General features: G+C 40.9%; 1 protein-coding gene and 1 long non-coding RNA gene across 2 annotated transcripts in view; one reads left to right on the top strand and one right to left on the bottom strand.

The window, feature by feature from the left end:
• Positions 1-363: 363 nt before the first annotated feature.
• dnal1 (dynein, axonemal, light chain 1) lies at positions 364-13,562 on the bottom strand. The gene is made up of 8 exons (XM_035388956.1): positions 13,500-13,562; positions 9,072-9,110; positions 8,488-8,597; positions 8,254-8,309; positions 7,887-7,942; positions 7,208-7,334; positions 6,001-6,141; positions 364-4,515 (listed from the first exon to the last, which is right to left on the bottom strand). The coding sequence occupies exons 1-8, from the start codon at positions 13,500-13,502 to the stop codon at positions 4,466-4,468; spliced, it is 582 nt and encodes a 193-aa protein (XP_035244847.1). The 5' UTR covers positions 13,503-13,562; the 3' UTR covers positions 364-4,465.
• Positions 13,563-15,750: 2,188 nt separating this feature from the next.
• Positions 15,751-27,410, top strand: part of LOC118211617 — a 31,059-nt gene continuing 19,399 nt past the window's right edge. Inside the window, exon 1 of the long non-coding RNA XR_004762040.1 lies at positions 15,751-15,989. This is a non-coding gene — a long non-coding RNA (uncharacterized LOC118211617). The remainder of the gene's footprint in view (positions 15,990-27,410) is intronic.

The raw sequence follows: 27,410 nt of genomic DNA, 5'->3' as shown, positions 1-27,410 counted from the left end.
AGAGAAGGGCAGAAAATGCAGACTGGACATGAAATAAAGGTTACAGGTAAAGGTTACACTACTGTGAAAAAGTATTACTTGGTCAGATGAATAGTTGACACTGCCATTACTGATTTGTCTGAACTAAATATTTAGTCTACTCGGTAAGAGAGAAGGGCAGAAAATGCAGACTGGACATGAAATAAAGGTTACAGGTAAAGGTTACACTACTGTGAAAAAGTATTACTTGGTCAGATGAATAGTTGACACTGCCATTACTGATTTGTCTGAACTAAATATTTAGTCTACTCAGTAAGAGAGAAGGGCAGAAAATGCAGACTGGACATGAAATAAAGGTTACAGGTAATAAAATTGAGACAAAACATGCTTTCAACATTCTTTAATGCAAACATATCTAATCTCAATATTGCATAAGCCATTTAACAAATTAGTCCAACTTGAATTGTTATATCAATTTATACAAATGTACCTATCAATTAAAATCCCAGACAAAAAGTAAAAATCATTTTATAAATATAATCATGGTCATGTTTAAACCTAAAAGGCATACAGTATATTTATTTTTCTGTCACAAGCAACAAAGTACATATGAAAAATATCCTGATGAACTTTGACCGCAGTGTTTAAGTTACAAGGATGTTAAGAAGAGATTCCTGCAGGATGACTGGACTGAGTGGCTGCATTCTTGTCACATAAACTTTCAGTTTCTGTCAACTGTTGATCAAATGATGATGGTCTGAGCACATACAGTACATTGGGCCAAACCAGTGGGAGTAAGGGTTCACAAACCCAACAAAGTTCTATCAATCACCTATTTGCTTAAACTAAACAAAATACTTTGGTCTCCTAATTAGATATTATTTTTATTTTTAATTAGTTTTATTTTCAGGGCAATTATGTACAGGAAACTGCCAAAACAAAGAGAACACTAGAGGAAATGTGGGATACAAAGTATATTGAAAGTAGGTGTTCCCACACAGACGTGGTTCCTGAGTTAATTAAGCAAATAACATCCCAGTATGCTCACAGTTGTTTATACTGTAGAATTCTGTAGTTGCCTTTGCTACCATGGCTAGAGGAAGAGATCTCAGTGGTTGTTCAGGCACATGTGGCCGGTGTGTCAGTGACCAAGACTGCACATTTCACAAGGAACAGCTGAAAAGTGATGTTGGCATGGAAATATGAGGTAAAGACATCATCAGCCAGCAGCAATTGTAGTCAAAAACCACATACTCCTCAAACATGTTGTCTGTGCATTGGTTCAAGATGCAAATTAAAACCGATGAGTAACCTTGAATCAGTTGACTTCAAATGTCAATCTAGACCGTGAGCAGTCTGTTTGATAAAATACAGTCCATTGAAAACTTTATAGACAGCAATACTGTTTTTGGTGTTCCTTTATTTTGGCAATGACCAATTTAAAAATGAAAAGAAAATTATGGTGGTTTTTTATTTTATTTAGTTGTTTTTTGTTTACATTTTACTAAGTCACTCCAATTACTGAAGATCGAGGATTCTGGATTGAGCTGATGCTCCCCTAGAACTTTAGTAGCCAAAAACAAAAACCAGGTCAGCCTCCAGGTTCAGACAGGCCAAAACTTTACAGACACTGGCATGAGACTGAGACACAATTCGATTGCAACAAGAATGCAGCCAGTGGGTACTAGTCCAGAGCAAGAGGGTAAACCTACGAAGGGCAGTGATCCCCGTACCACAGAATTGGCAGCTGCAATGTACAATGTTAGGCTAATACAGAACTTCAGAAAATTTAGACAGCAACAGCAAATAGGGTGCCAGGAGGAGGTCACTGAGAGCCGTCGTTACTGTGAAACGCAATTGGAGGTCAAACCTGAAGATCAGCTGACACCCAGCTGCATACACTGTACTCTGCCTCTCCAATTATGATCCAATAAATGTGCTCTGTTTCACGCAATTAACTGCTCCACTTAGGCACAGTCTCCAGTAGTCACAGGCCAATTTCTTGCACGATAGAGGAAGATACCCTTCGTTTAAAATTTATAATAGCAAAAACCACATTAGATATGCAAATGTCATCAAGCAAGTCTATTAGAATGCAGTAGAACTCGGTGCTTCCTAAGCTTGGTTCGGGGGCAACATGGTTAATGCAAGTTCTTGCCCCAGACCCATTCTCAGTTAATTATGTTCGATTGAGTGGTTGACAGAATGCCGACAATGGATTTGACATTTGACAAATTCACTGTGAAAGGGATTTGAGTGGCGGGCTGACCTAATGCATAATTCACATGATACAATTTGGAGATAGACTTGTGCCAGTGTGCTTCGCTGTGAACGCTGCGACCTCATCGGTGCCTCGCCCGAGTAAATCACGGAATCCCAGATTTTTAGAGACCAAGGTCATCCGGTGATTCATGCTACATCAACGCTAAGTGTGCATTTTCCCCCTCAGAAAACAGCACCACGGTAAGAGAGAGGGGTGCAAGTGTGCCCTACCATACTGAATCTGGAGTGAGTACCTGAAGTCTGAAACCTACCCAAATGGAATGCAGCTGCACAATAATAACAATAATAATAATAATAATAATCTGATTGGTCAAGCAGATATTTTACTGCCTAGTTTTTTCCTCATTAAATAAGCTATTACTTTTAAGCAGTACCACCAATGTGCTTTTCAAGAAATCCTATTAACATTACCACCATGGTGAGGGCCATTCTGTAGAAAAAGTACTATTTTGGTATACAAGTATGCCCAGCTCTGTGACAGATCTGCTGTCTGCTGATCCTTCTTAAATATGTATATCATACATACAAATTTCAGCAGACAAATTCATTAAATATAAAAATAATTACACCAATAGTGCATCAAGGTTTAAATGACCCATGCGTATTTGAATTTTTACTTCATTATATTTTTTCCAGTGTGTAGTACTTGAACAGAAATGACTTTTTAGCACATAATGGCACACTTCATCTATTTTGAGTGTTGTTTGTTCTTAATTGGAGATAATATATCTAATATATACAGTAAAGATATAAAACCATGTGACTCAAGTCAAGAGATACCAGAAATGCAAACAAGAATGAGTTGCAGAAATCAATAAAAATCATACATCATTCATTATTCCGTACTCAATTCATCAGAGGAAAGGGGAAAAGGGAATTAGAAAGAAAACAGCATTTCATGAAACCGCCATCTTCAGAACAGAAGATACTGGTTAATAGAACTGTACGTACCCAAAACGAAGAGAATAATAATAAATTAAAATAAAGCAAACCGTAATAATAACATAACTAATATACAGGAAGTCACTGGAGCAATATCTAACAGAAACCACTCCATTTCATTTCAATTTTCAAATAATTACCATAGAATATGTGTGCGGAATGGTATGAAATACACTGGAATACTGCAGTGTATTCATAAAGTGCTTCCATCTCTCAGTTCTGCAACTTCATTACTCGTTTTAATCGCTTGTCCTGAAAAAGACTGAGAAGCAAAAGAACTGACTCCCGTGACCCACAATGCTCTCTTGGTTCAGGGTGCCAGGAGGGAAAATACATTTCTAAGGACCAATGTCTCACCGTCTGCTTCCACAGATATTTTCGTTTGTTTGCTACAAAACAAATTATATCAGCATCACAGCAGTTCAGAACTCTTTTCAGAACTTATTTTACAACGGCTCAGAACAGTTTGAAATAATCATATTATGATTAACTCGCAACTACAAAAGCTTAGATTTTTTGCAACTATTAGCAAGTTGTCGGGTAATTATATTTGGAAAAGCTGCCTATTGTCAGTCTATTAAAAGATTTCATATAAATGATTTCAGAGAGCACTCTGTGAATGCACTCTGATTATTTTTGTACTTCAATGAATGATCACTACTTTTCACATAAACGTGTCATAATATAGACTATATTGATATAACCAATCATTATGTTGTTTTTCCAGTGTTTACGGCATTATCCTTTACCAAGAAAACTGATTAAATGAATCATAGAAATCCTCTTCATACACTGATTATAAACCTATTTCTTTTTTTAATACGTACAGCTTGACATTGTGCGTTTTGATTTGATTGATTTTGCTTAACTGTTTGCGTATGTTCTAAAAAAAGATTCTCTGTAGCAACATAATTTCAATGACGCCTAGTATATTAATTGTTTGCAGATATTTGACTTCATAAATATTCAGTATTTTAAATTATTTCTTAATCTTGTTGTGCAGTTAATTCTGTTCAAATACGCAAGGGCCTTTGTGATACATGGAATGATTCACAGTTGTAGAAAACCACTGTATCTCTTGTGTAGAGCTTAAGTCAGACTTCTGGGTCAGAGAGCTGAGCTTATAAATGTCAAAATCTGTAAGGAAAAAAAAATTTAAAAACTACGGAGTGTTTTTTCAAACTGCTGGTGCCTGACCCATTTAAAACCACAGATTTAAAAATATTTTTGTAAACAGTAATAAAACGTAAAATGGAATGCGTTAACTTTCTCCTTCTCCTTCATCCTCGTCGTGTTTGATCACGGGGTTACCTGAAAGAAAGAGCTGAGTGAAAAGCTAGCTCCACCTTCCATGGTAGGAATGCCTAACAACTCTTACGACAAGCAAGATTAACAAATCATAACAACAAATCCAAATCACAAAGTGACTGTTTTAGTCCTGCAGTTTCACCTTTCACTTTCAAATGTGACCATGACCTATTGTGCAGGAATTAATTCAAACCTTAACTCACCCTGTGAAACTACACAGCTGTGATTATCAGGATATCTTGGCAGGATTTGTGACAATAAAAAAAAAACCACATTTCATAAAAAACCAACAAAGCATAAGAAACACGCTGACTGGTAATATCTGGGTTAAAAATGTCCCGGAGGCGGACGCGTTTGATATTGGCATCTATAAAATGCTCAGAAGCTCCCCAACTGGGAAACTGATGTACGACAACCTGAGGACAGAAATTGAAATGCAAATTCTGTTAAACTGCCTCTCAAGCTGTGGCTAACTTGATAGACCTTTTGATACTTCCTTCTGATGGCTGCAGGGCACCATTAAAAAAAAAAAATCTTATTAAACAAGAGATAGAGATTTGTTGCTGTTGGTCACACGACCTAAGAAATAGATTTAATGGACCTAATCTGTATGGGCCCCCCTTGGGACAGCACTGGTGGGTTTTGCTAAATAAATTGCAGAGCTGGATTTGATTCCATCAGTGACATAACACGGTTGGTGAATTACGTTAATCGACAAACGCAGGACCCTTACAAATGAAACGATGAAGCCGAGGTCCAGCGCTACACAGATCGATACACCAGTGACAATAAACCCTGCTTCATTTCAGCTGTATTATTTTATGAGTTTCCTTCCATTTGCATTCAGTTCCAGAATGTAAAGTGTTCATTCGCCAGGATTTACAAATTACATTGCATTAGCACTAAAAATTTGGAATTGTAATTCTTTAAGACTTGAGGTATAAACATTCATCTGTAGCTGAAAGGTCTGCACATAAAATATTTGCTGCTAGTACGGTTTATGACACTGCAAATAAAGCAGCTGGCTTTGAATCTCAACTGATGTCATTCAAATAACAACAGGATGATTGTTTATCATTAATGCCGTCTAGCTAACAAAGATAACGCCAATGGCTTACTGAGGACTGGGGAACAAATACTCACAGGTAATGAAAATATTACTACTTTCCCATAATTACAGCACTGGTGTGTGACTGCATTTACTACTGCATTGTATTTTTTTAATGAAACTATAACACGTTTTTCAATTGTTATTGTCAGTATTGTTTTTATATACAAGTGTTCATCTACGGTTTTGCCATGCACTACATTGTAAGCCACTCTGGACAAGAGCATCTGCTAAACAACTATGGGCAAATTTAAATTATTGATAACACTTGTATACAGAGAACCAAATGTACTTTTGTTAGTGCCCCCTCCCTCCATTACCAATTCTCGGTAAGCGAGTATTCTTAGTCAGAGGATGCGGAAGTTTCCGGCGCATCTCACCGTCCAGCTTCTTCAGTTTGGGGAGTCTTTTGGTGGCCTCCTCTGTCCAGTTGCCGTCGGTGGAGTACTTCTCTTCTAGCGGGTTTCCCACGAACACCAGGTCCACCAGCGCCGGGAGGTCCGCCAGCTTCTGGAACTCCCCTACGTCCACACGCACAACGTGGCCACATCTCTCATTACCTGGGGTCAACCTGGGGTCCAGGGACCTCTCAAGAGTCGCTTTTCCACCGCATGGTACCGGCTCAACTCGACTCGACTCTACTCTACTCGCCTTTCGTGGTTTTCCATCAAGCAAAAGTTGTGGATAGTACCTGGTACTTTTTATGGTATCACCTCCGTCGAGGTTCCAAGCGAGCTGAGGCGATACCAAAAGGTGACGCGAAACACTGCAGACCACTGATTGGTCAGAAACGGCAGTTTCATGCGGCGTCAATATGACGACCAGCTACATTGAAGGGGTACGATCTGCAGTGGAAAACAAGCACCTGGTACCAAAAGCGAGTAGAGTCGAGTCGAGTTGAGCTGGTACCATGCGGTGGAAAAGCAGCTAAGGAGTCCATACAAGAGTCCCGAGGGTTCTTGGCAAAATGACGGACACTTCGTTCAGTTATCCATATTTGTGAATTACATATTTTCAACTGTAAGATAAAATCAACTCTATCAGGATCTGGCCCAACACCTCACATCCTTGGTAATATTGTAATCACCTTAAGCATTAAATATTTAAATTGTACTAAAAAGCCTAATGTCTGTCCTACATGATACTGTGTAATAATATCTTTAATGGGCCTTAGATTAAGGCAGGGGTCCCAAAATGGGGGTGATTTGAGGATGGGGTCATCTGAAATTTTTTGGGGGGAATAGAAAAAGTGTTGTTTTTATCTCTTTAAAATATGCGAATGCAGGCTACTACATGTCGAACACTGTAACAACCCACCCATAAAAAAGCAATGAAACATGGTATATCGGCTATGTAGTCACAGCTAAATGGTGTTGTCAACAGTTAAATGAGGCTTGTGCATAGGTGGAGTGTTGGACTTGCGTAAATGTGAGAGCATTCATTTGGGGTCGCATCATAAAAAACGTTTGGGGGGCCCTGGATCAAGGGGTCCTCTGCCACATGGTGTTCATTTTGGGGGGACTTGTAAGAGAATGGTTTGAGAACCCCTGCCCTGGAGAACGGTAAAGACGGTTGACAGACACTCACCCCACTCCTTCACAAGGTTGTTGGACATGTACAGGACCCGGAGCCTCTTCATGACGTGAATTCCCTTCAGCTTTTCGATCAGGTTGTAGGAGATCCACAGCTCCTCCAGTGTGTCGCCCACCGCTTCCTGCAGGGGGCGCCACAAGCACACGGTTCACGCTACTTCATGACACAGGCTGCGTTTTCTAAAAAGCGTACCTGCGCACTACTGAGATTGTGCAGGACTATCGAAGTTTGTGGCTCACACAGTGTCCTATCCCAAAACTCAAGTGCTTAGGAGGACAGAAAATCATGCATGGGAACGTATTTTATCCATACTTATCCTTTCCGGAGGCCCCAGCAAGTACATTTCTCAACAAACTTCACTAGAAATATTACCTTAGCATTGAAATAGATATTTAGTCAGTACAAATATTTGACTAAGCTCACGGCAAAGTGATGCAAAAGTATGTTTGAAATTTTTTTTAAATCCTGTTCACACTGCATAATTTATCAGTCAAAAACCACCAGAATGTTTTCCAATAGCATTCAAGAATATATAGATATGGACAACCAGGATGTAATTGCTTTATGCTTGACATAGTATGCTAGTACGTACTTTGGAACACAAACAGAACCCTGTTACAAACCCCCGGGCACCAGGCACCAATAGAGGAAGTGGCAGAGCGACACTACTCACCAGTCCGTTCAGGTTCTTTATGTTGTTGCGTCCTAATGATAGTATTCTTAAATTTTCTGAAAGAGAGGAGACAGTTATTTTCAGGCCAAGTAAATAGAATTCAGGATCTATTTACCCATTTCCCACATTTGATTTCATCACTCTTTCAACTGTGATGAATAGACACAAATACACACAAGCATAATATATATATATATATATATATATATATATATATATATATATATAAAGATAGATACTTGACAATATCTCCTATTAGTCAAACCAGTAAGTCTGATTTGAATTGCACTGAACAGAAATGAACTAACCTGTATTTAGACAGACAGATAGATACATACAGACAGACAGCTAGATAGACAATACTTACTCAAACCATTCAGGTTGGCAATTTTCTCTATACAGTTTGTAGACAGTGACAGTTTCCTGGGGAAGAAGCACACAGACAGAACATCAGCGGCGTTACCGCGGAACTCCACAACTCGGCATCGGCACACAGAGGGCCCCCCCGCGCTTCCGTTACCACGCATAGGGGCCTGAAAACCCAGCAGAACCATAGCTGGGGGTTGGGGGGTGAGGGGGTGGGGGGGGGGGTCGCACTCACTCGCAGCTGGTGAGGGTGGACAGGGAGGCGTCCATTTTCTCAATGGGGGGTGTCTGAGCGTAGAGCTTCACCGCCTTCGCCTCTCCCACTTTCTCGCCGCTCTTCTCCTCCTGCCAAGCCAGCGATAGCTAAGTTACAGCCTAACTCGGTGATCCCAGCAGACGGCCATTCTGTGAGGTCACCACGCAAGGGCAATTTTACTATTATATTATGTGAGGTGCCATAAAAAATCATTCGCAGATTCATCATCTTGGCGTCTCATATTCCTTATACTGCTCTCCGTACTTTGACAGGAGAAAATATGAGCTTTCCCATTAGGTGATTGGTGGCTTATGGCCGTAGTCTTTTTTCTAAAGTTCCATTATACGAGAAGCTGCGAGAGGTGGGGGCTGCACCTATACAACCAGTGTGTGTTTGCAGCTATTTAATGCCATGGATGGCAAGACAGGAAATTGTATGAAATACTGAAATGAATACATCTAAAGGTACAGCCGTTTCAACAATTTCATACACAACTATATGATGATGCCAACTGAACCCAAAGCACGTTAATAAAAATAAAACAATATAAAAGTACCACTTACCCATTTTACAAGAGCTTCTTTTATAGTCGTTGCTTTTGCCTTGGAAACAAACAGACACAGAGGTATTTTTAACATAGTACATTGCAGTTCCCTTTGCAACTCACTGTTGAGAATTTATTTGTGGTTTCTTTGTATCGTTTATTAAACTTATTAAATTTTGCTGTGCAGACAGTTTACATTCAGTTTTCAGGCACTTTATTAATATTTTGTGTTAGGGAAATTTTCTTTCTTTATTTGTTTTTACTTTGGCTGTGTCTCCAAAGTATGCAGCACTTCTCGCATTAATTTGTACCGGCGCCAGAGAGAATCGACAGACTTCCACAGGAACCCAACAGACTTCCACAGGAACTAAAACAATTTCTGCAGGAATGGTCGCAGTTACAGACAAGCCGCTATGTTGTCAGAATGATCTAGAGGATAATATAATCACATATAAATTCTAACCAAAAGTTAAGGGCTTGGGTGAACGCTGACATTAATTACAAATAATGTTGATAACTTTGAAGTCTTGGTTAAGGCAGAGGACATGTCATTTTGAAGAAACACTGCCTAATGGCTAAATTTTACAGATTTAGAAAAACCTGGCATTTTTTGATGACTGTCTTAATTATGTCCGCATTCAGGTACTGTCCTCCCTACTTTGCGCTACATACGCTACGAGAGGGAGGGGGGAGGGCCAGCTCACACAGCGAAACGAGAGTCAGATATATGTCACTTCGACATTTAAAAGAAAAAAATAACGAATACATAAGTATGGTGTGTTTGGTGTGTATGCAACTAAATATCAAACAAGCACGAAACCGTCCAGACCCACGGCGCACCTGTACTAACTATAGGCTATAGCTAGCTAGCTATGGCATGTCCTCACCTCTGTGGGTCTATTTTGGATACATTTATTGTATGGGAAACAGTGAATGGGTCAAAAGATACACAGGGCAAAAGTAACTTACTGGATATAAATGTATATACAGTAGCACACTTCCTATTGACCTTCACACCAGTCAAATTAAACACTGCACTGAACTATTAGAGTACACGCAGTTGTGTTACCATACATCAAAATCACTTTAATACCATATAACAACATGTTTATTTTAATAACATGGCAATCATTGATTTCTACCCAATAAGTGGGTCATATGATCAGAAAGTTCGAGAACTAGTCTGTGGAAGAACTGCATCCCTTTTAACACACACAGCTTTTCTGAACTGTGATGGTTAAGGCATGAATCCACACAGATCACATCATAGAGGGGCACTCCCCTAGCCCATATGAGAATAAGCCAGGGTCAATACATCACACTGGTGGTGTAAATCAGTTATCTTTCAAAAGACCTACTATAGCGCGAAATAAACTTAATATCCCCCAAACCATGCCTCAAGCAACACAGCCTCAAGCAATTTTACTCATTTTTAGCCGTTTTCTCTCCAATGTTCACAATACTCTTATGAATGACTACACTGCAGCTGATCAAATAAAACAAAGTTCTCCAGTGTAAAACTTCACCACCTTCTTATATAAAGACAGATACAGATCAATACTGATTGATACAAATTCACAACAAATTGCAGTAAAATGTCTTACAAATTTTGCAGTAGCCATCTCAAACAACAATTCAAGTAAATGCAATACATCTCAATTCCCATGCAGTATTTTTGGTAGAGATTTATAGGTTATCCTCAATTTGGCCATTACAATCTTGGTCGATATACAGTGAGCACCATAATTCATTGGACAGTGACACATTTTTTGTTATTTTGGTTCTATACTCTAGCACTTTGAGTTTGAAATGATACGATGACAATGAGGTTGACATGCAGACTGTCAGCTTTAATTTGAGGGTATTTTCATACATATCGGATGAACCGTTTAGAAATTATAGAACCTTTTGTACATAGTCCCCCCCATTTTCGGGCATCAAAAAATATTGGACAGTTTAACATAATGTAGAATAAAGTAATCATTTTTAATATTTGGTTGCATATCCTTTGCATGCAATGACTGCTTGAAGTCTGTGAGGCGTAGACATCACCAGACACGGGGTATCTTCCCTGGTGATGCTCTGCCAGGCCTGTACTGCAGCCATCTTCAGTTCTTACTTGTTTCGGGGACTTTTTGCCTTCAGTCTCATCTTGCATGTAAAATGCATGTTCAACTGGATTCAGATCCGGTGATTGACTCGACCAGTCAAGAATTTTCCATTTTTTGGCCGTCAAAAACCCCTTCGTTGCTCTAGCAGTATGTTTCGGGTCATTGTCTTGTTGCATGAAGAAGTGCCGTCCAATGAGTTTGAAAGCATTTGGTTTTATCTGAGCAGATAAAATATTTCTGTAGACTTCAGAATTCATTGTTCTACTTCTGTCTGCAGTCACATCATCGATGAAGACAAGTGAGCCCGTTCCACTGGCAGCCATACAGGCCCAAGTCATAACACCCCCTCCACCATGTTTCACGGATGAGGTGGTATGCTTTGGATCATGGGCATTTCCTTTTTTTCTCCACACTTTCCTCTTTCCATCACTCTGGTACATGTAATCTTTGTCTCATCTGTCCACAAGACTTTGTTCCAGAACTCTTGGGGCTCTTTTTAGTGCTTTTTAGCAAACTGTAATCTTGCCTTTCTGTTCTTCAGGCTTATCAGTGGTTTGCATCTTGTAGGGTACCCTCTGTAGTCCTGCTGGTGTAGTCTTCTATGTATGGTAGACTTTGACACATCTACACCTGCATCCAGGACAGTTTTTGATTTGTTGGGCTGTTGTCAGGGGGGGTTTTCTTCACTATAGAGAGCATTCCCCGGTCATCCACTACAGTGGTCTTCCTCGGTCTACTGGGTCTTTTGAAATAATTGAGTTCACCAGTTTTTTTCTTGTTAATGATGAACCAAATTGTTGACTTGGGCATTCCCAGGGTTTTTGCAATGTTCCTGATTGATTGATTTTCATTTCTGAGCCTTATGACGGCCAGCTTAATTTGCATCGACACTGCTGTCTTCCTCATGTTGTCACACCCCAACAACAATCTCTAAAGGCAATTGCAAAGTCTAGAATCAAGACTAGACAAACAGCTCTCTTCTGCATTCACTAACGACACAAATGAATACACCTGCCTAACGAAACACATCTGTGAAGCCAATTCAACAAATACTTGTAGTACCTTAAAATGGGGGGACCGTGTACAAAAGGTGCTGTCATTTCTAAACGGTTCATCTGATATGGATGAAAATACCCTCAAATTAAAGCTGACAGTCTGCACTTCAGCCTCATTGTCATTGTACCCTTTCAAAGGTGCTAGAGTACAGAACCAAAATAACAAAAGATGTGTCACTGTCCAATGAATTATGGTGCTCACTGTATTTAAACAATGTTCAAACCACAGGCAGAGTATCAGAAGAAAATTTTAGGAAAAATACAAGCATCTTTTATGAGTAACATCATGAATATGCAGTAGCCCTCGGATTTCAGTATCGTCAGAAGTCACGTGGTTTTATCCATAGCGTAGCTCTCTTGATTCTTCCAATTGTCCCACATGTACAGTAAACAAGCCTTGTGTTCAATGGGTATTAGGTTACAAGCTAGTTAGTGTTAAAAACACTCTCGTGAAAATACATGTGGTTTAGCTAAGCAGATGGAAGAGAAAACACGTTTAACTACCAAACAATCAACGACTCTCGTTATACAAAAACGCTAAATTATTCTAGCCAGCTGTCGACCTCGGAGATTTGGCTAAACCAGGGCGTCCGATCTTATGCGAAAAAAGCCGATGTGGGTGCGGGTTTTTGTTTTTGCCCAGTACTAAGACACCTGATTCTATTTATCAAGTTCGACTTGATTCACAAGTTCATGTTAGACTAGTTACTTAGCCTAACGTCGTTAGTTGAATCGGGCGTCGTAATACTGTGCTAAAACAAAATCCTGCACCTATATCGGCCCTTTTCGGATAAGACTGGACACCCCTCGTCTAACTTAATGTTCTCAGTATTTTGAACTAAACGACATGCAGCTACTAGACTAGTGCTACATAAACGAGCTAGCTTGTTAGTAAAATGACGGTAAAACGTCGGGCAAAAACGACGGCGCAATTTAACTATACATACCGAGCAAAGTAGACAGCTGGTCAGTTAGCTAACTAGCCGTATCATAATATTTCTATCGATAATTCAACCTACGTTAGCTATCAATATGTTTTCATTTTGTTGGAATGACAGCACAGGGCTCATGCCAGGAGCTCAAGCTAAATGCATTCACATATTAGCCGAAGTGATAGGTTGATTAGCTGGCTTGCAAGTGAGTTATTAAAAATCACAGAAACCGGTGTGGTATGTAGTAGCCACTGACATGCACGAGTAGTAAATAATGTCGTACAAGACAGCTAATTTCGTATTTTTATCAACGATGTTCAGTGCAGCCAACCGTTTTTCAGGCACTCACCATGTTGTCCTCCTCGGTTGCTATGACACGGAGTGACACGCATGCGCGTGCGTTTTACGTACACACGTCTAACGGGTCAGTACGAGATGTTTTTTACAGGCACTTTCACATACTTTCCACGCCGAAGATACAAAAACAGCTTCGAAAGATCTTCGCTGTACCCACGCAATCAAAATGGGACATCAAGAGCTGAAATTGGTACGCCACACTCCTGAACCACTGAACCACATGTGTTGAGTGCACCTTTCTTTTGAAATACCCGATTTCCGATTTTGGGTACAACGTAGCAAATTGGGTAGCCTACATTTACCACAATTCAGTAAGTGCCAAGTCTCCTTAGATCCAGAATTAATCACCTGTAGCATTTCCATCATCACAACTGAGTGGTCTGTCCCCTCCAATGAAATGACCATGTATTGATCACAAAGGAGCTGGATGAGCAACTGATGACTACCACCAGTCTTACTGTGTTTTTAAATATTATTTCATTTTTAGTGTAGGCTATGTTTTTGATTGCAACTGCAAAGCAACCGACTCCTCTACCATTTTTATAGTTGTTTAGAGACTTACTGTATATATTTTATATTGCGATTTTTAGTTAATATCTATTTTTATAATTAATATATTTTTGTGAATTTTGGGCCAGTCTCTTGTAGAAAGGAACCAGCTTCTAATGGGTGGTAATAAGACTTGCAAGCTTGTTGAAGATCTCGCTTCTCGTTTCAACAATAGCAGGGCTTACCAGTCCTGGACCTGCAACCCCAAGTTTTCTTAAACGACAATTAAATAAACATGCACATAATTAAAATAAGTTTATGGGAAAAAATATGGAAGACTTTAGACACAATTTCAACAGTCTTAATTGGTAAAGATTGACAGGAATGACAACCAGCATCTACATTATACTGGCTCATTTTGTCAAAGTCCCTACAATACCACATTTTCAACACTGGATGGCACTAGCATGACAATAGTGGTGCCTCGCCAGCTTTGGCTCCTGGCTAAATAAACTGGGATAAAGGTTTTCATTCTGTGGCTTAAGACAGACTCAGTTAGTAAGATCCACAGTCCACTTAGAGTGAATGGACATTCCATTGAAATGACAAGGGCCAAGATGATATGCACCCCAGGAAGTTTAATGCGTGGAGTTCAGTTGTAGTTTATTATTGATGATAAACTTATTTTCCTTCTTCAGTTCCTTTTTCCATTTTAATATATTTTATGTGTGAATGGTCGGGGGTGTTGTGAGTTGTAAATACTTATATTAGTCATGGTGTAAAGAGGCACCCAGAGCCGGAGAGTCTGGGAGTGCATGTTGGTGCAAATTGCCAGGGAGTGAACTAATCGTTAATAGTTTGAATGATATGATTTTTGAACGTTAATAGCTTTAATGATACCTCACTGGTAAGCTCCAAACTGCTTAGCACCCGATTGGGATATGAAAGGGTTGTGGTCGCCTTCCGCAGATCAAGTAGTGCAGTATAATGCTAAGCTGAATTAGCGTGGAGTAGGCTACCTAGAAACAATATAGAGACTGACAGATAACGATAAGCCAGCTCAATTGCTCGCAGGTTTGCCCGGCAGAAGTCATTTTAGGTGACACTAAGCCTGGTCAGGGCTACCAAGCATGTACCCAACCAAGCGCTGCGACTAAACTTAATTAATGGGTAGACAACTCTCACTCTGTCCCGCTACGATTGCACCTGTCATGTGCTCCAGGCGCCCTGCTAACGGGAAAGGTCTCTGGGAGCACGTGAGACACGACTGGGTTGAGGCCCTGTAGGCAGGTACTGAATTAATTAACGCGATACAGTCCGATCCCCGGGCATGGAATCTGATTTTTAGTTTTTAATTTATCGGCATACTTGTTATGTAAATTTTTAAAAAATGATTTCACGACTGAAACGTACGCATATCCTACAGTGAGAGTTATCGTATAGGCTACATTAGGCACTATATTATTTGACTAATTGATTGTTATGACATGACAAGAAGTCTGATAGGGGCCTATATGCTGCAGGAGGTTCATACTGAACATGTTTTGTTTGCTACGTTGCATCAGAATCTTACAGGGGACTTTATATGAGGTAATGTTGCTCGTCACCTCGTATAAAGAGGTTAAGTTGTTGGTGATGTTTCTGACGACTAGACTTAACTGCGCCGTGGAACCGATTACTTTTTTTATGTATTTATTTATTGTAACACTGTGGGTTGAACGGTGTGGGAAATCCAGCCCCACCGCTAGTGCTGTGGGGCTGCATTTCATAGCGGCTGCTTCTGACACTGGCATGCGCACTGCAGCCTCATGTCAATTTGAGTCTTCTTGGGAACTAGGCAGCAGTCACCATCCAAGCTATAGCCCTCCCAGTTCCTGTTTCCGCCTGAGCCTTTCGTCCGATTTTATGCTAAAACAGCACCGGACCCTTTGGCTGAATAGCGTTAGAATCTGTGGATCTAACTGTCCAGAGGAATCTGAAGAGTCAAGCAAAGGTAAGCGATCCACCCGCTCCGATTATTTGGGAAATGAATGCGTACACCGTCTGTGAGCTGTCTCCATCCCCCGGCCTGTTGCTAGCTGCCTGCGCTTCTGCTGGGATAAACGATGGCGAAATAGCTGTCAGCTTGATGGCGTTGGTGGTCCAGTTAGAATTTCATTCTGTCAGTTTCGGAAAATCAGCTCGTTTAAAAATATTTATTTTTTACTTTAGATGAATGCTGAATCAGGCTAGAATGTGCTACAATCTAACTAGCTAACGTTACAGCTTTCTAGAAACAATAAACTGATACGGCTGTTCGTGCCTAGTTCGTCCTATTCTCCGTTATGAACGCGTTGCAATTAGTTATGTAGCAAAATGTCACGAAAATTGCGAGGTGACGCATTAACGCATGAAAAAAAATCAATGTAAATGCTCCTTTTATTGCACTCATTGAAATGGTAAGGTTCTGTTGTTCACGGAGGCGATTCTGTGCTTGTTGTTCTTGCTCAAATCTGAGCTACTCACCAGCCAACGGAGCCGTGAGGACCGGTTTGTGAAAATCCTAGCTACCAGCTTGAATAGAAGCTAGTTGATGGGTAGCCTTGCTTTGTTAGACGCAATTTGCCACCAACAAAAAAACATAGCGGTGCATTTGGTTAATTTGATGAATGTCGGCGTGTAGGTTAGCCAATTGGCTTTTTAAAACAGAGAATCATGCAAGTTATTTTTTGTTTTTGGAGATCAAGAGTCACGGTTTTGCGCGTCGCTGTTTATGTAATTAGTGTGCACGTTGTGTAAGAAATTAAACATCAGGCTACCGATTATGCCAAGAATGGTGTGAATATGGATCGAGAACTTCTAACAGCCTGGTTCAACAGCCTCAATGAATTAGGCTACTGTCTTCCCATTGCAGTAACATCATTTTGGATCCTGCAACAACGTAGAATTTTTCCGAGGAGATAGGCTAGTTGCTATGAAGGGACGCGACCAGTGCAGTTTGTGTAGGCTATGTGCAGTTTTAATTATACAAAAGCGGGGACAACAGCGCTTGGAGCTGGAGCTTTTTTCTTCGACTAACACCAAGAAAACAAAAAATAAACCCCACTAATTTCTTCTGTTGCTGAATTGGTCGTGATCTTTCGTTAGGCTATTTATATGCGATATAGACGATTGTATGGCGTAGCCTGGATGTGTTCCTCTCTGCGAGAAAAGAACCACCGGAGATGCATATAAGCGGTGACTGGTAGGACTCATGCTTTTAAATATTAAAACTTGTTGGAGGACTTCGTTATTTAAACACATAATCTCCTTTCCTTTTTCTCTCCCGCTGACGCGTAATATCTAGTGGTAAAGGTGTAGCATACATTATTAATGTGTTTGATGGCCACGGCACAACGTGCTTCGCAGCAGGCCTATCACGGCCCTCGCTTGCACTCGACTCCGTGTTGGCCAGGCGATGGATGCGCTCCCCGTTCTCACCGTTTATCAGCGCCCAGCATCCTTGGAAGTACAAGAGGTTATTGTTTCATAAGCTACATTTTAGCCTCCGCACAAGAAGAGTGGCTACTTTAGGTTTAACGAAGTGGACCGTCTGTTGGTCGACTCATGCGAGCTAGAATTTCGAGTTTCTGGCCCATCGAAGATTTGGCCTGTTTACTGGCCCTGATGGCTATTACTATACCGAAGACAACCTCTGCTTTAAAAGAACACGAACTGTTTGCATGGATGTTGTCTCCAAATTATGCAAGCTAATTTTAGATATTGTAGATCTTATAAGGCCTAATTGTAATAAAACGGTTGGCAGTCCAGCTAGTACTTGGATGTACGGTATAAGTTTGGCTGATTGGTTGGGCATTTCCACACATTAACTGGCTCAAATTTGTGATTAAGTTAGGGGGCTATGTTATTTTCTGGCATAAATCCTTTTCTGTTCACATTTGACATGGAATTAATTGACAAGTAAATTTCAGCAGATAACTGAAGGTACAGTTCTGATGGCTACAGATGGAAATCAAGTAGGCTATTTCAAGAGGTCTGATATTTTTGGTCTCTTCAGAAGAGTTTGACTGTTTCCTCTAAAATGGTGTTTGGTACTCTCTCTTTTTTTGGATGGTGGATCAAAACAGACTGTAATATTTGCAAAGATGGCACAATACAGTATGCAAATTGTATACAGATATGTATACAGTTTATACCGTTGGTTTGGTTTACAATGCAGATATGTTATCACAGTGTCCCATGTTGACCCATGGTTATACAGTATTATAATAGTCCTAAGTGACAATTGGAGAATGTGCCTGCATTCAAAAATATTAAAAAATTAATTTTCTTAATGCATTCTTTATAAATAGGATTTACTCTCTTGAAACATTTCACCTCAAGAGCATTTGAGGTGTATCAGAACATTACTTGCCTCACTGGCCTGTTCGATGGATAACAAAAAGATGTTGGGAGCCACCTCCATGTTCAATCATCCAGGCTTCCCTAGGCATATTTTTCCAAATTTCACACAAATCAGATAGTTTATGCCTAAAGTAGTTATTATTGATCTGAGTGAATTATGTTATATTTTCTTGGTAAAGAACTGTCAGAGGAACTCATAACCATGTCAGGGTGTGTTTAATGCAAAGATATGAACATTTATTTCCCTTTAGAAGAATCTCTGTTCAGACATGAACCCGAGCCATAGCCATGTAGCCTAAGGCTTACGAAATGTTTGTAAAATAGCTTTATGCTTGGTAAACAACAAAGCATAGTTTCACATCAAAAGGAAACTATCTGACTGTTGTTTTACAATGCAACCAACATTTGGCAGTTTCCCAGAAACAGAGAACTGCAGTGGATCCACCCTCGTTCCCAGTTCATTCCTTCTGTGATGAATGTATTACAATTGGCAGATGCACGAAGTATGACAAAAATTGCAGGGAGCTGATAAATCCTCATAGCAAACTCCTCAGTGTAAATCAGCGGAGTCTCTCGGCGAGAGCTAGAGGGAGGAGTTGATGACTGCATTGAACAGCCATGGATTTGTCAGTTTGTCCCCTCTCATTATACCGGCCAAACAATGCGGAGTTCACAGTTTTGAGCCAGCTCAAAATCCTTTGTGCAAACAATAAGGGGAGGAAAGCTGGAAGGTTGCAGTCGGAAAGGTTGTAAACCACCTCTCTCGCATCAAAGCAAATTTGCCGAACTTTTCATAATGCGGGTCCATGGTTGGTGTTTGCCACACAGACGTAAGCCAACAGACCAATTGCATGAGAACACTCAATCTTCTCAATGCTCTTGTGGTCATTGTATAAGGCCCATTTGTTCCTTTTATGTTAGGCTGTTGATTTTATCTGCTGAGCTTTTCTGTGCCCTTCACTGAAAATGGCTGTAAAGCGCATCTTTAGAATTGACTTAATTGCATCGTTAATTGGTTAAATCAATATTAATGAGGTAGGGGGAGTGGGGTCGAAGATTTAATTAATGTTTGACCCCACCCCCCTCCCCAAAGAGTACAAACTGGATTGAACTGGAAGGGAACTGGATGACTGCAATTCCGAGCACACTTTCATTGGGACTGTTACCATGCCGATCTGTCCCGCAATTCAAATTTCATTTCCTTGTATTCATGGGGCAGTACCCAGTAGAGTATCTCCACCCAGTTTTTCACGCAATCAAGCGAAACAGTATATGGCTCAACATGTAACCATAGCTTGCCTTACACCACTCTTATTAAGGGCGGTCATGACTTAGCCTATACCCCGAGTACAGTTACAGTAACCTTTGGGTAACCAGGCATGACCATGGTAATAGTTAATAGGGGCAAAATGCCTTATATAAATGCCTTTTAAATACATGTTTAAAACTGTCATGAAGATAAACATGTATGAAAGTGCCACACAATTTAGAGTAAGATTCATTTACCTTTACACCAGTGTGTTGTTGACTCACGTATTTCTGTAAAACTCCTCACGGCAGGGCCCACTGTGTCCACAGTCTGCCCAGTGACTAAGAGCGAGACTAATGTAGTCACAATGAGGATATCAGGGGTGAGCTAATGCATTAAGTAGGCAGAGTGTGGAACATTGACGTGATTCTGTAAAACAGCGTGTTATGAGTCTTTTGAGAGTTTAAAAGCTTTTGTTCAGTCTGCTCCAGCCCTTGAAGGGGAGAATGACACGACGAGCAAAGACTACAGCTTTGAAATCACATACAGTGCACGCATACGCGTACTCGCTGTTACTCACGTATACACACACTCAGACGCACACAGCTACACAGTTATGTTTTTTTTTGTCATTTATTTGGTCCCTTGAAGAGGTGGTTAAGGACTAATCAACTAGGGTAATATCTCTAATGGTCTTGTAGAGGGAGATATTGCAGTCCACCAGTGTACTCCCACTTGCTCATTGATGAAAAAATGATTTGGGGCGTTCTTAGAAACGGAGAGAAAGTGAATGGGGCTTGAGTGCTATCACGAGCAGCTTATCTCTGGAGCTGTAAAGTTAGTTAAACATTAACGTAGAGTTCATATCTTATTTGCCCGGGCCAGCCCAGCACCAGCCCTTTCACTGGCATGGGTGTAGGTGTCATCCCCTGTCGGGGCTTGGAGTACTGTCCTCTGGCCGTTATCATTCTGACTCATCTCTGTACCTTTTTGCCAGCGAAGCCACAGTTCGTAACCAAAGCTGCCGGTCAGAGTAAATTCCACATGTGAGCACAGTGTATTAGTAATGCTAATAGCCCTGCCCTCAGTGACAGCCTTCCAGATGGTGACTGAGAGGGGCATTAGCACTGTTGGAACTGTGCTGGGTTGCAGTGGCAACACTGCCTGCTTGTGCTGTTGGGGTCTGACAAGGCCCCCACGCCCAAGTGCCACATGGCAAAATCCTGGTGTGAAATAACCACGCCAACGGTTTGAGGGAGCTTTCTACGTGTAGTTCAAGGGGATGTGGTGTCCGCTATGTCGCAAGGGCAGGGGGCTCTCCCTTGCATTGGCCAATCAGACGAGCTGTTTGAAAAACTTTCAAAGGCGACCCCTGGGAGGTAAGGAAACCTCAATAAGTTTTAGGGGACAGCTGTCCTGTAAGTGACTGCCCTGTAGAGCCGCAAAAGCGGACAAAGCTGCCGGATGCTTTGCGTGCTGTTGGATATTCACCAAGAAAGAAGGTAATCGCATTGACAGGATCCCTTCCCAACAGCTGCAGAAAAAGACATTGCTCGCACAGTCAAAGTCCTTTTCCTGGCTCCTAGAATAATGTTCTCAGAGACTTATTCACAGTAGTTTGATTTATATAGCCTATTTATACTATGGTTGCATGGCATCATTTCTTTCATACCCGGGTATGCTTTCAAAACAATACCCTGGCACAGGCCTCTGACAGCATTTTGGGCTCCATGAAAAGATCTCACATTGGGCCTCATCAACCCAGAAAATTTGAGGGTGCTTGGCAGTCAGCAAGTGAATTGATGAAGTTCCAGTTAAATGATAAAAATTTAGTGGATAAAAATGCAAGTGATTTCATGAAGACTTGAATGAATTGAGTTAATCAGGCTTGATTTGATAAAGGCAACCCCTCCTTTTTGTCATTCACTATTGTTTTGCCTGTTTATCGTTTAATGTGCGCACTGCCTGACCTTTTGTCATTTATTGTGTGTATTGTGCCTCCTGTCAATCAACAAGCCACGCCCATTTAATTCAATTTAAGTTCTCTGCTCCCAATTGCTAACCTTCTGTTGGCAAATCATTTGCTGCGACCACAGCTGCCACGTCCCAAACTATCTCTAGTAGTCTAGGATTCACTTCAATACCACTGGCTTGTGTAATTTCGAGGAACGACTGCAGCCAAACAATTTGATACTGCCTCACATCGTGACTAGAACGACTGAGCACAAATAAAAGTTTTCATAGTAAGTCACAAAGTTCCTGTTGTTTTGTCTTCCTGCCACTATGTTTAAGAATTGTTAGAAATTACAGTAAATTGACTGTTTGAAAGCTGTGGGAGAACAGCTATCGAGAGTAGAAAACTGTGATCAAATTTGGTAGGCGTGGTCTTTTGATTGACAGGAGGCCTAATTTACACTAAAGGAGAAATGGTAAATTAATGCGAACATTAAACAGTGTATTAGCAGAGCAGCAGTGGTGATGATAAAAATGAGCTTTTTCGTTTATCAAATCAAGGATATTTTAATCACATCATTTAAGTTCTTATCAAATCACTTGCAGTAATGTCACTTCATTTTTTTATCATTTAACAGCAAATTTATCTATTCACTCACACTTTCATCAACTCTATTTTTATAGAGGAATGTTTGTTACTTCCACCCCTCATGCTCACAGCATAAAAAGCCCAAAGGTAACATGCCCCTGTTCTCATTTACTGAAAGGTTTACCGGTATATCCTCTATTCAGAGAGCTCTCTTTGACTGAAATAGAAAACTAAAATGTGATCTCAGAACATGTAGAGTGGATATAAGAAGTCGACACACCCTTCTTGATATTGCAGGTTTTTGTGAAGTAAAGCCTGAAATCTAGATAAATCATGTCAGGCCTCGCATCTGACAAAATTCAATTGGAAAAAACAAATTATTTTTAGGAAAAAGAATTGAAAATAAAGACTTACAGTACCTTGTTTGCATAAGTCTGCACACCTTTTTATAATGGAGGCTGTAGCTGTGTTCAGAGTTAACCAGTCACATTCCAACTGATGTCTAAATTAATTTGCATACAGCTGCCATTAATTAAGTGATTTAGAATAACCCCAAATAAAGATCATTTGTTCCTGTAGGATTTCCTTGAAGTTTTCTTGGTTGCGTCCTACTGGGATAGCCATGGCCTGCAAGGAGCTTCCAAAACATCTATGGGATGTCATTGTTGAAAGGTGCTGATCAGTATAGGGGTATAAAAGAATTTTGAATCCATTCGATGTACCATGGGACACCCTGAAGACCATCATCTGTAAGTGGAGAAATGTGGCACCACAGGTACATTGCCAAAGATGTCCCTCCGAAGTTGATGGCAGAACAAGGAGAAAGCTTACCAGGGAGGCTACCAAGTGGCGTACAACAGCCTTAAAGCTACAGGAATTTCTGACAGGAACTGGCCCCCCCTGCATGTGACAACAATCTTTTGTATTCTGCACATGTATGGCCTATCGGGTAGGTTGGCTAGACAGAAGCCATCTCTCACCAAAAAACATCTGAGCCCATGGTCTGATGAGACCAAGATTGAACTTTCTGGCCTTAATTTTAAACGATATGTTTGGTGCAAAGACAGCACATCTCATCACCCAATGAACACCATACCTACTGTGCAGCATGATGGTAGCAGCATCATACTTTGAGGCTGCTTCTCTTCATCTGGGACCGGCAGGATATTCAGGATAGAGGGTATAATGGATAGCTCCCAATATCAAGATATTTTGGCATGAAAACCTCCTGGCTTCAGAAAGCTGAAGATGAAGAGGAATTTCACCCTCCAACATGATAATGATCCAAAGCACACATGCAAGTCCACCAAGGAATGGTTTCAAAAAGGGAAGATCAAAGTGTTGGAATGGCCCAGTCGGAGCCCAGACTTCAATCCCACGTGGAATGGCCTACAGAGGACTGTGTACAGAGGATCCCCTCTCAATTTGATGGAGCTTGAATTTTTTTGTATAGAAGAGTGGGATAAATTTGCTAATTCTGTTGTGCGAACATGATAGAGACTTATTCTAAAAGATTTGCCACTGTAATACAAACAAAAGGTGATTCCATAAAGTATTAGTTGAGGGGTGTGTACACTTAAGCAACCAGGGTATGGTGGGCTTTTTATTTTCAATTACTTTTCCTAAAAATTATCTTTGTCTTTCGCTTGAATTTTGTTGGATGCAAGGTCACATTTAATGGTGGAAAAAGGTCTGACCCCCCCACCCCAAGCTTCTTAAGATAAACAACTGGGGACCGTTGATAGACCACTCCATTTTTCCATCACAAGGATTGCCAGTTCTGGCACTTATGCATTTTGGCCAGAATGATTGAACGGTACATGTCAGATCAGTATCAGACCAGTATCATTTTTCAACCTAGAAACTTCCCCATTTAAAATTGATGAGCCTTATTTATTTATAAGGAAATAAAATGAGCGTGACATCCTAATGAAGCTGTTCTGAGAATGTATTCATTCATACCTACAGTACCATGCGATATACTATAAATAACATTGGTTTGAACAGATGCAAAGTCTTCCTTTCCACAAATGCAATACAGTGATCCTGTAGATTTGTTCTTGAAGTGCTATCAGTGTATTTAAACAATAAAATTGCCGTTAAATACCACCAAAATGCTGGAATGTGCTTTTCCACTCATAGACGTAGCAACTTTACTTTCTCGTCTTAACCGTTGGAAGAAATCCCTTAACCGCATTTACCAAAAGTACATGTTCTTCAGTTTCCAAAAGGGTAAACGGTAACCCCCCCCCCCCACCAGTACAGAGAGGATGCAGACAAGGTTGCTGGTTTTACAGACAGCGAGGCTGAAATATGTGGGGGGGGGGGGGGATTACAACATCACTTTAAGTATTAGCTTCAATGTCAAATGTGTCGAGAGTTCACTCACAGCAAGCCAAGGTCAAGGAAAACGACAGCGCTGCACCTTGGTCCCATGACAGAGCAAACAGGGTGCCGCTTTCACTTACATTCATTACTTTCGTGTGATGTCAGGGACCACATGTGCTGCCATGTGATGCCTTAACCTGAGGACCTGTAAATGGTAGTCGGTGGTGAAGTATAGCTGTGATTTACTGTGGAAAACAACCATTTCAGCTTCTGAAAGGTTTCATATCCCCACAGTATTTTCATTTATTTATTTATTTTTCTCCCCAGAGGATTGCAGTGTTCTAAGTATAGGCTATATACTTTCCTGTATTTGGGGTTGAGGTTCATTCTGTACGATGCCTTAAGTGGCCAGTGTGCTTGAAAGTGTTTGTGAATCCTTTTTGCCACAGAGGTGAAGATTATGGATTGAGATTTCCTAAGTGATTACAGTGACAATGATATGTGATGTAATACTGCTTCCTCCCTTTTCAACTACTGGTTGCGGGGTGGAGTAGGTGGGGGCCAGATCACCAACCTACCTGATAACCAGACTTTTGACTATAAATATGGACCCATCTTTTCAGCCCCATCATGCTGACTCCTCTTTTTGGGGAAACCGTGCCACCCTTTCATACAGTGTTTAGGTGGCACAAACCGTGTTGTTCCAGGGGCACTGGAGCTGCTAGAGTTTGGTGAATCTTCCCTGCACTAACTGTCAACGAGCCGTTGTCCTTTCATTTGAGCTGCTAAATAGAGAACTGCCGCATGGAGCCAGGTCTGGTATGACCGGAAAAAAAAAATTAACAAGAAACTTCTGGAAGTCCCTAATGAGTCCCACAGGAAGGTTTAAGGCAATTAGCTTGAGCTGGTAAGGAGGTTGACCTGAGATGCACGGAGGCCCCTCTGTCTCCTCGCAGTGTTTATCCAAAAATATTCTAGACCAGAGTTAACCTTGAGAGGAAGTCTTGGGCACAGCGAGGATCGGAAAAGAGAAAGAAACTGCTAGAAACTGGGCAGACAGACAGGAATGATAAAAAAATATATATATACAATCAGCTGTGAAAAATAATTTCACAAATGTATTGGTAATTAGGACATGAAGCTGGTGTTGGAAGTGAAATGACAAACTGCACTATAGACTGTTAATGCTGTACTATACTATAAATGAATGTGGAGCAAACCTACTTTTTGCAAACAATACGTTTCTGTTGTTGCTCACGCAGCTGTTACTATGACAGCGCCTGTCGGTCATTCAGGCAACTGCGCAACAGTGTGTGGAAGTTGGTGTTACAGCAAATGTGTCCAATGGCAAAAACCGATCCTGCGTGCATATTTCCGCTACAAATAATACATAAATCTCTCATTACGAAGTCCTGCAGTGCCAAGAGTAGAGCCCAGAGATTTCCTGACTGAGCACTAACACAAATAACCCCTGGGCGTGAATTTAAGTCAAACAACCATAGCATGAATGCAAACAAAATTTGTGTTGATCAAGGAGAACTGCAAACAAAAGCGCAAAGCAAAGCGTGCTACCTGGCTGGAGTACATGGTGAGTGTTTATATGCTGGCTATGTGGTCATTCCAGATGAATTGGTTCCAAATTAACATTTCAAAGAAACAGTTTATATGACCGCTAAATTACACGAGCCCCTTCAGATAGGCTCCTCATTTACATGTCCTAATAGACTCTGATAAAACTATTTTAAACTTGCACAAAACCGCAACTTCCTACTTGGGCTTGCAGCTATGTGCAAGCTGTTCCCTCCAATAATTTCTTCCATGATTTCACAATGAACAAAGCATGCTAGGCTGGAGTCTCTTGTGCCGCTCTGTGTTCTGTCTGTTGTTAGTCTTGTTGTAAAGGTGTTTTTTCGTTTTAACTTTCCAACTGTGCATTATCTGGCCAATGGTTCTTCAGAAGCCAGCTTCTTCATCTTTTCTGACATGATTTTGCACAAGGCGTTGTTCAAGTCTTTACAACCATCAAGGGTATTTCCAAGTCTCTCACAATTTCTATCCTAAAACCAGTTGTGTTTAGGAACACCTACCATTGTTTCAGAATGAGTCAGACGGACGTGCGTAGACAGAGAGGTATTCCGATTAACCAAGTAACCTGAACAAAGTGTTTACTCGCTAGTGAAATGGCAGCCCTTCCATTCAGGATGAAATTTTGTTTGGAACGAGCTAGTTCGCTTTACTCTGCTGCGATGGAGGTGTTTATAGGGGCGCTTAATTCAAAATGAGTGCTCATTCTGACTAACCACTACTGGGCTGAATGTAAATTGAGTCAGGGGCAGAGTACTGTACCTTGCCTGACCCTGCTGCCTGAAATCCAGAGAGCCTGCTGGCAGGGTAGGCGTCAAATGCAGCGCAATATAACTGTCAAAGCTTGAGAGGATGTAACTGCTGAAGCCACTGTGTGATTCAGTCATCAGCTATTTTTAGTCTTCAGAGCCTGAATGGCCCGAAAGCCCATTGTTCTCTTAGCCTTACTTTTTGCCCATATTGGCTGAGGAGCCATACCGTTCTTGTGGAGTTTGTTCTTTGTTTTTTCCCCCCAGCCCGACCATTTCCCCCCCCCTCATATGACTCCTGACATTGTCCACCCCCAACTTGACATATGAGGTTTGTTGCACCGGTTTGTGAGAAACACATTGGCAGTTGACTATGGGCCAGACCCAACAAGGCTCTGAGATTAGAAGACAAATGTCTGCACATTCTGATTGGGTGTAATCGCTAACGGCCCTGCCTCAGTAGAAACTGAAAGCTAATAACCGCATCCTGTAACCCATGACCACTCTACCTTTTGCATTTTTGACACCTCTCAAATATAAACTTCCTGAAGGCACAAAGACTAGAAACATGCTTTTCAT

This window comes from Anguilla anguilla, chromosome 1 (genome assembly GCF_013347855.1).
Source record: "Anguilla anguilla isolate fAngAng1 chromosome 1, fAngAng1.pri, whole genome shotgun sequence".
NCBI classification, from domain to species: Eukaryota; Metazoa; Chordata; class Actinopteri; order Anguilliformes; family Anguillidae; genus Anguilla; species Anguilla anguilla.
Note: the sequence above shows the minus strand (reverse complement) of the source record. Positions and strands in the feature narration are given on the sequence as shown.